Below are 12,731 nucleotides of genomic sequence, written 5' to 3'. Positions count from 1 at the left end.
AATCTCGGTATCGCTTCCACCGTGACTTGCCAGTCGCGTGTTCAGTTACGGAGACAATAACGAGCAGTTGCTGCAGTTGAAAAGCCGCGTCATGGCTTCTACACGCTACCGATCGAAAGGTTGGACACACCTAGTTCATCTATGTTTAGTGGTTAGCGGGATATGCAACTTGACTCATTTAGAGGAGCTCATTCTTTCTCGAGTAACAAATGAGCATTCTCTGGAAATTTATTCTAAATGATATAATCAACACGTTCGTGGCTTTTACTATTCTTTAAATTAACCCCTTGCAATCGAGAGGTGACTCTGGATCACCATTAGGTTCAACGCAGCAAATCAACCAGCAATAATGCTTGTTTAGATTTAATTTCTTTGGAACTCGAAGTGTTAATAATTAGTTTAGGATTCGTGGCAACAGAATGCTAAGAAAATATCTCAAGTTGCTGGAAGATATCAGACAAAAATTCCTCGAGTTCAAAGTGGGGGAAATAGGCTCTCTATAGTAGGATATCTTTATTTTGCATTGAGCTAGCATAAAATGTCAAAGCTTTTTATAATCGTCAAATGATTTTTTATAACATGTACTCGAGTCGACTCGAGTACTCCTGTTCCGTGAAAAACTGTGCTCTAGGGTGTTCTGCATTATTCGGGCTACCTCGACGATAAATATCGGCTTGGGCGCAGTGGCAAACCCGTGGCGAAGTGCATGTGCCCCGAGCACCAGGATGGGAATATTTACACGACGATTCGATTTATCGCGTACTTCGTCGGCCTTTTCCCCCCGTCCCGTGCCAAAATTGAAATATATTTCCCGCAAAGCCGTCCGATTTTATTGTCCAATTTCGTCGAACTTCGTCCCTCGATCGTTTTTCGTGATTTATCGCGGAAAATTGTAAATAAAATACTAATTTCTTTCAGATTTTTTTTCAAACGAAAATTACACCACTTATGTCGCGAATTATCCTTTAAATATTGGACGAACTAAATATATATAAGACAGTTATCTGTTAATCAAAAGGATTTTCAAAAGAACAAACCAGAAATTGTTTTCCTATAAACAGAGTTTATTTTCTTTATTATATTATTTTACAATTATTTACAATATGTACAGTCTCACCCGTAAACAGAGAAACGACATTTAAAGTTTATTGATTCTCTTCTTTGTTTTTCCCTTTACTTCTTTCTTTTACTTTAGTGATGCTCTCATACTTTTTATCTTTGCAAATGTGCGCTGATATCTCCGCCATCTATATTTTTCACAGCCGTTCTCTCTCAGATAAGACACTTTCTCACCACTCTACAATGTATGCTCTACAACCCGCGAAGCGCGGAAAAATTTGAATAAAGCAAATACCATTTCTTTATACATATACAAAAGAAGGTTCAGAATATATGTGAACACTTGGTATGCTTATCTGGAACATTTATTTGATCAAGGTTTCGACTCCTTGGTTTGAGTTAAAGCTTTTAAAAATAATACAACTTTTAATCAACGATAAAGTAACGAACAGGTGCAATGTTGCACAATGCACACGTTAAATTATTTCTAGCCGAGTGTGAACATTACTTTATTAGTAACGCGCCCACCGTTACGTACTTGTTTTGTGTTCAAGTTTTCGCGATTGAATTTCAAATAATCGACCAGTTCATACGCTATAAATGCTTTAGGTGGCCATCCATTTCCGTGAAATTAACTTTCAGTTGATTTAGGCGCTTCGCTACGCGTTGAATATTTCAGGTCTCCGGTAGATTTAAACCCGCGGCCATGTTTCAGAACAACTCAGATGCAATAGATAAAATCGAACGGAACAAACTTTTACCTGTAAAAGCTACGGCTATTTTCGTGACTTCTCCGCGATATAAATGATCCAGTTTAGAATAAGAAACTTCGAAATGTTAACCTCCAATCGACAGAATTAAATCAAACTGAATTAAAACCGATGTTGTCTTGAATAAGTAACATTCCTTGGATGAAATAAGTGTGTTAGAACTTCTTGGTATAGAAAGTTTTCAGTACCATACTCTAAGGCACAAATAAACTCTTCTAATAAAAGCCGTAAATTGAGAAACGCTGATCGATATTGTAAATAGGCCAAACTGTTCCTTTAAATTGTTCAAGAAGATTGGTTAAATTTGAGTAATATTTATCCAACGTTAAAATGATGAATAAATATTATATACGCTATGCAAATAAAGCAGCCAGATGCAAATAAGACAGCCACAGGGCTGTTAGAGGCCATGGGTCAGTTTGAATTTTCATTTATTTCCAACGAAATAATTAGACCCCCTGGTGGTAAAGATCAGTGAGAAACACCATTAGTAAAAAACTTCCCCAATTTTTCGACCTAAAACACGATTTATTATCTAAGAGTTCAATTTTACGATTTAACTAGACAGTGTAATGCTCACATTGCCGTAACTAAAATAGTAAGTGTTATTCGCATATCAGGCATGAGTCATTCGAGGAATTATTATTCTCAATAATGCACGTCCAAGGGACGGATGGGACAGGCGCGGGTACGCATTCATTCCCGTTTCACGGAAAGTTCTGTCTTCGCGCTATAGAGTCTCATGCAGGCGTTACTGTACAACGAAGCGTAATACATAACGCAATACCGCAAGGACGAGTATTGTCGGGGCGTATCCATTGATCACTGAACGCAGTCAGAGACCGCGGCAGCTTTGTCGAGGCGACAGCAAATATGAATGCGACGTGTTTCTCTCGCGACGCGGCGGAAAAAGCGACGGCGAGGTATCTTCCTCTCGTTGTCAAGGCTCAACGGACGAGACGACTATAGCGAGGCCTCGCTATACGGGCCGTCGACATTAAACGAGAACGACGGCACTCGTTTACGAGCAACGTGCATACACTGTTCGCACGTGCGTTTAAAACGCACCGTGATCGACGCCTTCTTTGAACGTTCAGACAATTAATCGTTACGCCCACCAGCGCGGAAGGTATCTCGCGCCTGTCCTCTCACGCGTGGCGATGAGACTAAGATATTCGCCAAGATATGGGTACCATGTATTCACCGTGTATTAATCATTCGCGTGTCTGGATGTCCAGTCGATAGAATCTAGTAATATGCAGAGTGGTAGTAAAAATATAGGACTGTTCATCAGAATCGTAAAAAGATATCGAAAAGTACTTTACCACTTTACAATTGGTAGCTTGGTTATCTAGGTAGAAGCGATCGAAGTCGAGGGACTCTTGGCGCGCGCTGTTTCGTGGAGCTATCAGCTGACCGCAACGCATGCGTACTCGCACACGAGACACTTTGATTGCTTGTAACTCGATAACGAAGCCTGTGGTTGGTAAATGGAAGAGGACTTTCCGATTTAAACTGTCAGGAAAAATTAAACCTAATTGTAACTCTCATCGTGTGTTACTTTATTCAAGTTTTAACAACCACTTGTATTCAAATGATTAACTTGGGGATGGAGAGAATGGGTGGGAATGGCTTGCATTTCACCGCTACAGGGAAGAGTGACGTTAAAATTATACTGCGCTAAAGTTTTGAAAACGGCTGCGTCTACTCTTTGACCGCGGAATGGCTCGTACACGCGTGCATTCACATGAATGCAGCAACCCGTTGCACGCACGTCACCTCGAAACAAAACGCGTCGCCGTCGACGAGCCACGCGGCCGCGTTGGTCCGCAACCATGAAACGCTGCAGCTTACGTCCCCGGTAGCTCGCTGTCGTATTATAAATGCGCTCCCGTGGTCGATGAATTGAGCGTCGGACAATAAATGCTACGCGCTTTGTGCGCTCGTACGAAACAAAGATATATTCACCGGAGACGGGGCGGCGGGGCGATTTTGTTTTAAACGCGACTGCGAATGGACGCGAGTCACGCCGCGTCGTGAACTTCGACGTTCCGTTGAATGTTATTCCGCGTCCTTTAACCCTGCGTCTTCTCGCAAATAGAATCAAAGTTTCGTCGATGTCTTTCAGTCAGCGTCGCCGAGGCTGAAAGACCTCGGAAAGTGTCGCTAGTCCCGTCGAAAGTTCTTCGAGGTGCTTTTAATTGCTACCCAGTGAATGGAGTTTGCCTGCGAAATTGTTCCGTGGTTGGAATTATGAATCTCAAAGGATAGAGAGGATTGAAGATGATCCTCTGTATACAACTCCGCTTCGTCTGACATGTACCGAATAGTTTTCTGATGGAACGAAGAAATCCTACCAAAACGGAACACGGAATGGCAAGTAATTTAATTTAATGTAAAAAGCAGCGTACAGTGGCCGTTTTCTTTGCAACCGATAGTCGCGTCTGGTTGGTCGTGATCTGACGTTGGACGCGAAACGGGGGCGGCATCGAGGAGAGAAAACTAGGGTATTGGCAGCGCGAGAGAAACCTACGTGTATCGCGCATTGTGTTGCCGTGGAACAAACGATTCGCGATAAACAATTCCTATTACACGAGCACGCGAGCAGACGTTTTCCACGTTTAAGATAACTCGCAAACGGTTCCTGGCGCGAGACAACAATGAGTCTATTCAGGATTCACGGTGCCCGCGACACGGGCTTTCACATTTTAATACTTAACGGTGTTCGTGGGAAATGAATTTCCACGTTTACGCCGGCTTCGCTGAATTGGATTACACGGCTGCCTTTGCGCGCGTTGCGTTTTGTGTAACGCGAGGCGTCGACGTTCCCAACTCTTGTTCGACGCCATTGCAGACCTCGAGCCGGATGACAACGATGCTACGATGTTTGTGACAGGTATCTTCGGGGAACGTTTGCGCTAATGGGTTTCCATTGGCGCGACGCATCGATAATAGAGATCACAGTTTTGAACTTCTATTAAAATACGCGGACACCCAGATATAGAAATACACGGGTATCCAGGTAAGTACACGTGCATCGAAATACACGGGTACAGTATCCAATTAGTTTGTATACAAACTTTTATGTAAAAAAAGTTTTTATCCAAAAATAATGATACTTATTAATTAAAAAGAAAATACAATTCGATACAACATTTATGTCACGCTGCTGATCGGACGTTTGTAATAAATTATGGGTCGAGGATTTATTATTAAAATTAACACGATCAGGGTTACTTGAAGTATTTCAAACACAGAGGTGTCCATCTGAGCGCTTGGAAGTATGAATTACAAGACTTACTGGAGAGGTGAGGTATTCTCATGCATGCACAGTGAAAACATCGTACGAACACGTAAGCTGCAATAGGTACGTGGAGATTAGTATGTGTCGCTGTCCTCACCACTTCACTAGATGGCACGGTAAATTCTGATTTCTAGGAGCTTAGACCGGATATCTCTGCTCTATACACTTTCGACCACACTCACCCTCTGCCACTTCAAAGCACACACGTTCCCAGCATTACCACTTCCGAACCTTATCAGGAACGGTTTCCTCTCGCGAAACTCATTTAAACCCGTATATAGCGCGCAAACTTTGTTAGAATTGTACTATTAGGTACGCCTCGATTCGGATAAAAATAACCACTCAAAGGTGTTCTTTTTTTTTTGTCTGTTCCAGGTGGGTTCGCTGGATTAAGGGAAAATTTCGTGGCGGTGTCGTCGGAGCGAGCTGATTCGATAGGTAACGACAAACTGAAATCCCAACCCCCAATCGATTGTGCACGCTACGCGGTTCGAATCCACGAGTTTCCTCTGAAACAACATCTTGATTCCGCTGGCAGAGGATCGAGCGCAGTTACACAAACGTGTCCTCTGTAGGCTTGGTTTACACGCGATAACGTGAACCGACCTCTGCGCTGATTCCATGGCCATGGTTGACCAAGTCTTTGATTTCGCTGCGTAAATGTGGCCGCACGTGTTTGTCCCCATGATGACAGTAGTAGCAAGCATTTCCACTGGTCGAGTAGTCTAAGACAGCCTTTGACAAAGATCGCGTTATAGAACACTTCGTAAATGCGTTAAAAATAGTGCAAGGCTTGTTTTTCAACACTGATCACTGTTACGAATGACAAACTCATCAGACTGATATCGCGTTCGGCGCAATCGACGGCAGATGATAGAGTGTCATTTTACATTGAACTGTTTTGATACCTGTACCTAATGGCATTGGTATTGATTACACTAGCATATATGTATGTTCTGGGTATCAATTTTCCGATACTTCTGTAACGAGTATTAATCAACAAGTGATACTGTATACGAACGAGACTCGATGCTGTTGTTATAACATGATTTTCTACAGAAAAACGTCGATAATACGATAGATTTGGGGATGCTTCGTCGAGGTACCATAACGATTAAATGGATTCGCAAAGTCGACGTCATCGAGTCGCGATTTTTGGCGACTTCCCGGAGCCCTGCAGTGTTCGCTTCGGGGACGAACATTAGTCTAACTCCTCGGCTCGAGAACTTTGCTTTTAGCTCGGGACGACTTTCATTGGACGCGCACTCGGCTGGGAGGAAAACTCGAAACACTTTCTTGATAAGTGGATGTAGTTTCGCGGAGCAAAGTTTAATCAGCATCTATAAGGCGCGCAATTACTGTCTTTGAACCTCGAACGTGGAATTACGTCGGTCATGTTAATTCAGTTTGTTTCTGAAGGGGGCGTGTACCAGCGTAGACGAATGTTTTATTTCAAACAATTCACGTTACTTGGATATTTCAAAGTATCGAGTACGCTATTAGTAGTAATATAAGATTTACGTATTCTTAAGTAACTCAAAAGTTCCCCGTTATATCCCCTGTTATATTCCTGGAATATTTACTCTTTTTATAATTCAACCATTTTATTTTACTACAAAAATAAATGTACTGAAAATATATGAGCCGTTCACTGCACAAATCGATTAACTCCACCTGTTACATAAAAATTGTAACATTACTGACGATTACTTTTTGGCATTTCTTTCTTATTGATGTCATATGCCGTTAGTTGAAAGCTACATCTGTATTTATGTATTCTATAATATTTATGTGAATTTATATTGTAAAGCGAATTTAAAAAAAACTGTGTACATTATTTCATCGCATTTCTCAACTTTTTGTTTCATGGAGTTAAACGATTTCAGCAATGAACGGCTCATATGTACAATGTATATGTAATATATCTGTCACTGCGGAATAAGAAAAGAGGAAGTTTACGCATGACGAAAGTTTAGCTGACTCGTCGAAGCAGTTGGTCGTACGACGCCATCGTACGATAGATTGTATCGTGTATGGGGCGTTTTAGTCTTGACCAGCTCTCTAGTGAAAAGATATCAGCTTATTCGTGATATTTTAGAAATCAAATCAAATCTTTTAATTAATAAAATTAGTATTTTATTATTTCATTATACTCCATTTACAATAGACCCTTTTAAAATTACGCTAGTCACGTTAACTCGATTTGTTTCTGGATCGACGTGTTCGGCAGACCCGAATGTTTTACTCCAGTGTGAACAATTCATGCTGCTTGGACATTTATAAAGTTACGCGAACGAAGCTGTTGCCCATGGTAAATTGAATTCCGAAGGATTCGCAGACTAGCGAAGTTTTCCATACCGGGGGAACGAAAACGTTTCCCTCGAACACGTTCCGATGGAATCGAACGTGTTTCCTTTTATCGGTCGTGTAGGAAACGCAACGGAGCTTCAGTTTATCGTCGCTGTATGACTGCTTCGATAACTTCGATACAAACATTTTCCCTTGAAAGCAAAATTACTAGACCCCGGGGCAACGAAATATTTGCCACCACGATCGAACGTGCTTGCAACCTTCCTGAAAGATCTACGAGTAAATAACACGGTGGAAAGAAGGTCCCTCGAAACCCAGTACATTCTGGTTTCTGTATCTCTACACAGATGGGCGGAAATATGGAAATATTTAGGAAACTTAAGTAATTAGAGCACCTGATGCGATGGTGTGAATGGTATTACCTTTAACCAGAATTTCATACGTGCTTTTTGTTTCTTAAAAGTCGTTAACCCTTTCCACTCGAGGCATTTTTTTCTGGTATCTACCAGCAACTCAAGATGCATTCTTAGCATTCTATTTCCACGAATGCTAAGCATATTGTTCGATTAATTTTGATGATGTAGCCTGATTCGTGATCACAAACTAATTTGAGATTTGAGGATCAGGTAACTTTTACCTCACCGACAATCATTCTATTGACACTTTGATTAAAAAAAAAAATTAATGGTGACCGAGAATCACTTCTCGAGTGCAAAGGGTTAATCCCGTTTCTGGACGTTCACAGATAGGATTATTTAACAATTCTCATGTGTGTATTACGAATTTAATACGTGAACAGATATTTCTTTGACACGTATCGCACAGTTCAAAGGTTTTAGCTGAATGTTAAATTCCTGTTGCATGAATTCCATTTTATCGTTCTACGACTGTTGCTTATCGGTGTATATATAACATAGTAGCACTTGTTATTTCGTGGATGTGAAGAAGACTTGCAGATCAGCTTCATTAACTCTTTGAGGCACACAATTATAAAATAAAAATAAAATTCAAGCTGCACAGAAGTACAGTGTCAAGAATTTCTTCATGTTCACAAATAAGGGTATTCGCCCTAAACGATAGTGTCGGTAATTTTTAAATGTTATGTCCTCAATTGTGGACGCCAGGTCTGAAAGGGTTAAGATGTCGGAGATATAAAGGAGTACCTCATACTCATACCCATCTACACGTTCCCTATTGAACAGTATGTACATATTCAACTCCCCAGTTTCTTATTTCACGTTGAATATTGAAAGTTCTGTTTCAGGAAAAGAAAGCGACTCACAAACAAGCGAGGCTCCACCTTTTCAACTTATTTCGGTCGGTAAATCGCTTCCGCTCTGTCATTGCCACAATTTTCGCTCGCCTCACGCAGCACCAGCTACATTGATCTTGGCCAACACGTTCCCTAATGGAGCGTTAGTGTCACCGCGAGTCGCCTTCCCGTTTAATCCATTTTAGACCCGTGACAATTATCGGTACATTGCCTTGCCTTGCATATTTAACGGCTGGAATAAATAAACCCCTGGACGCGCGTTCGCGTGACTCGCGGGATCGACGAATTTCATTTCCGTGACGAAGAATTGTCCCACAGGCTCTAACGAACCGTGACGCGGAGGGAGGGATATCGTTGAAAACTCGGGATTCTTCGCCGTTGGTCTTTAATTGGATGCCCCTTTAGCACGGGGATCGGTGTCGACTCGAGAGCTTGTTCCCCGTTAATGGGTCTTCTGCTCCTTCGAAGCGTTGTTGATTCGCTGGAGAAATCGCAAATTAGCGCGAGCTGTTATTATTCTTCGGAGTGGTCTCCTATGTTGTTTATTCGTTTTGGACCGGGTTCGGAGCGGTTACGCAAGGCGTCCTCCCTCTGCGCTGCTCCAGAAGACCTCCTTCGGATCAGTCTTATTAAAATAACGCTACGGGTAACGGGGAGATTTCGCTACCGCGGATTTATTAGCGTCGACATCTCCGGTGGGCATTTACATAACGAAGCGGACGGCCCGACTGGTTTATTCTTACAACATTGAATATTAATTTATTCTGTAACTAATATGCAAACTTCGCGTTTCCCCCTCTTCTTGAGTTACGAGCCACTGCCAAGAAGATGTTCATTATTATATGACGTCTAGTTTAATTGGGATCGGTTTAAATGTTTGCCGTCGATGAGGCGAGAGTGGACTCCGAAAAGTGAATTATCGCGTTCGAGGGGGTGAACGTTAATTGTCCGTTTAAATTTGGTATTCAACGTTTACGTGTATAAATTTAAATTCATCGATCGACAAGAAGTTCTTTCATGCGCCATCAGTTTCGTTAAATTATAAATTGTGTTGTCGGTGTTCGTTGGCCTATGGGACAATCTCTGTTGCGCATACAAGACGAAAATAAGTTTAATTGGCGTTTACGCGAATTTAGGTCGACCCTTTTCGGGAAACAGTGTACAGTGGTTGTGCAAAATAAAATATGAATATGATAATCTATGAAACGGTACAGCGAAAACCATTAATATTGAGACGACAGTAGATAAGAAATATGAGTAGGGATGTTTCAGAAGAGAAATAAAAGAATTAAAAATAACAAGATCAGAGCTCCATCATACACCATAATCATCAAAAATATACAGGGTGTTCCAGTTTTTTCCGGCCAAATTTTGCCAGCGTGTTCTACATGCAAAAGTAAGAAGAATATTATATGAACATATGCTCTTAAATGTTTTATTAAGGAGTTATAACTAATAATACAAAATGATAATGAACTGACATTTCCTCGACACAGCGTACTTATATGCCGTAGAAAAGAGAGAAGGGATATTCGCATCACTTAATTTTCTTTTGTTGGCAAAACACAGATTTATTTTGAGAGTTTCAGGCTCTTACAAACACTTTACAAGGATCTTTTACGGAGTTATGGATTTACTAGTGGTCAAGGCTTCAACTAACTACGCTTAAAAAAATTCAAAAAAATGACTCCTCAATTAACACCAAGAAGCAAACACCGTACCAGCTGCGACTCTATGGTCATCATTGCACTCGAACGCAGGATGCAGTGAAAAAGAAATGCAACACGTGGTGAGTTTGAAAGGCGAGGCAGAGCCCATAGAAGGAAGAAGAGGACGAGTGTTGATTAAATATGGACCCCCGCTTAGTCCAATTCGTTCGCAGGGACGAATGCCGTCGGTAGCAGCTTCCCCATTCAGCGGGATTCGTGCATTGTGCGGGAGCCTTAAGCAGGTTAAATATTCAAGGCACGCGCAGCTGCTGCTATCCGTGTGCTGCACGTATGCCGTTCGTCTTATCGCATCCCCAAAAACAACTCGATGGACGACTACTCGCGGTGACTCCACGCGAAATTCTTTGCGGTCACGTCCACGCTCGTTTGTATCGAAATTTATGCCAAACTGGTGATACCAACCATGTGGCCAACCTAAACGTTTGCCGCGTGTTAGTCGATCGAACGGTATCATCCCCTTATTGCGTAATGTGATTCGTGTCCTGGCAAAGTCTGTAGGAAGTCACATCAGTGGACAATGGAGTTGTAACTTGTTTCACTTACGTACAAACATGCAAAGTTGTATTATATTAAAGCATGTTACGCTGAAACTTTATAGGGACCGCAAAAGAAAAGACCTCGAAGTCCATTGTACAGGTTTTTAAATGGGTTCTGAGGTTACACGAGAGATTCGTGGGGTTTCCGCGAAATCTGACACCACCATATGATACTTGTTACAGTCAATTTGGCTTCGGCAGAATTTGAGCGGTTAAACGTGTACGTTTACTTTCAGACAACTGTGGTAAAGTTGTTGATCCAGATTCTCGATAACTTTAGGTTTGGAGTTACTCAAAAATGTACAAAGCATTTAACGAACAATTAGGAGTGATCAGAAAAGAAAATAACTTTTGAAATTGAAGCCGTGCCATATACATTTTTGATGAAGCTGAAACACGTAGCCAGTTCGATTCGGTATCTGGCTTTGGTATATCCAGCCATCGAAATGCAGAACAATAGGAGTCGCTGCGCCGAGTAAACGCTCCGAAAGTGTTGAACCTTCTTCGGCATTCCAATGAAGTGTTTTCAAGCTCTCTGATCAAAATGCAAAGGCTCTCCGAATGCAGTATTACCGTAAAATCGATAGAGGGTAGTTTGAGCGCGCTTGTGCGCCGAGACAAACGTGCAAATTACCAAGACCAACCATTTCCACTTTCGTCTTATTGTTCTGCACGATTTCACATGAAATTACAGTGTTGTTAATATAGTATTTTTCTATAGTGAAAATTTAACCGTGTTATTGGTACCAAGTTATCAAATTTTTGTCACCGGTTATTATTGGGTTGTCCTGAAAGTTTGTGCCAATTTTTATGAAAAATTCAAAAGCACATTTAAATTTTAAGGGACCTTTTAAGGGACGCATACATGTTATTTATTTTCAACCATTCCGATATATTCAGAGCTGTACCACCTACCAATATACGACATGGACTTTTCAGGCAACCCGATTCAATTCAATTAATTTTATTTATAGCGTAGTCCTAACGGACTATTTACACCTAGCAGACAACCAAATAGATACCTAATTTCAGAGTTCAAATTCGAATTCCTATTCAACGAATAATAAACTGACAATCGCTTTTCCTTCGTTCTTCGAAATTTGTATCTACGTAAGACCTCATTTCTGGTCTGACGCGTTCGTCGTTGAACGCAAACGAGTAGCAAGATAATTGCTAGAAGGAATTGAGGACACTTGTAAGAGTGCTCGACAGCACTCGGTCGTAGGTACTCCTAATAACGTCGTCAGACGACGATCTCGTTACGTAACCGCGTTTTCGCCATTCATAGGTGAATAGTCTCGAGCGATCGATGGAGAGTCGATTAACATAACAAGCTACCGTTTGTTCCCGTCCTAACGGAGCACGGTATTATCGGGGCCATCGTGATAAAGCGACGACGGGCCCCGATGTTGTCGGGGTTGGAAGTATCAGTTTCCCCCAGCTACTAACTTAACCAAGACACAAGCACGCCGAAGAAAGAAACCGCCGACGAAAATTCTAATCTTGCCAGCCGGCGACCCGACGAAGAAGGGGCTCGTCTCGAATCAGTTTATTGACTTCGGGGCAACATTACTCGATAACGGGCCACGATGCATCGTGTTCCTCGCCACCGACACGGAAGATTCGTTTGCACTGCTTTCTTTATTTTTCTACTTCCTGAACTGTGAAGAGGGAAAGCATTGTGATCGAGACAAAATAGTGGCTCAATTTAAGAATCTCTGATTACGTTTTAACTAGCGAAACTGTTGA

General features: G+C 41.7%; 2 protein-coding genes across 4 annotated transcripts in view; one reads left to right on the top strand and one right to left on the bottom strand.

Moving 5' to 3' along the window:
* LOC128895736 (fat-like cadherin-related tumor suppressor homolog) overlaps window positions 1-12,731 on the top strand; it is a 534,418-nt gene that overhangs the window by 124,190 nt on the left and 397,497 nt on the right. The window contains exon 2 of one of the 3 annotated variants that reach the window (XM_054158607.1): window positions 5,509-5,571. The exons of the other annotated variants lie outside the window; for them this stretch is intronic. The gene's annotated coding sequence lies outside the window, so the exon portion shown is untranslated. The remainder of the gene's footprint in view (window positions 1-5,508; window positions 5,572-12,731) is intronic. 3 annotated transcript variants of the gene reach the window in all.
* The window catches only part of LOC128891130 (histidine-rich glycoprotein-like), a 53,205-nt gene continuing 46,189 nt past the window's right edge, over window positions 5,716-12,731 (bottom strand). Inside the window, exon 6 of the mRNA XM_054150360.1 lies at window positions 5,716-5,868. Coding sequence (XP_054006335.1) covers window positions 5,716-5,868 — 153 coding nt within the window. The remainder of the gene's footprint in view (window positions 5,869-12,731) is intronic.

Source organism: Hylaeus anthracinus, unplaced genomic scaffold (assembly GCF_026225885.1).
Source record: "Hylaeus anthracinus isolate JK02 unplaced genomic scaffold, UHH_iyHylAnth1.0_haploid 0, whole genome shotgun sequence".
Classification (NCBI taxonomy): Eukaryota; Metazoa; Arthropoda; class Insecta; order Hymenoptera; family Colletidae; genus Hylaeus; species Hylaeus anthracinus.
This window is presented reverse-complemented; position numbering and strand designations above follow the sequence as displayed.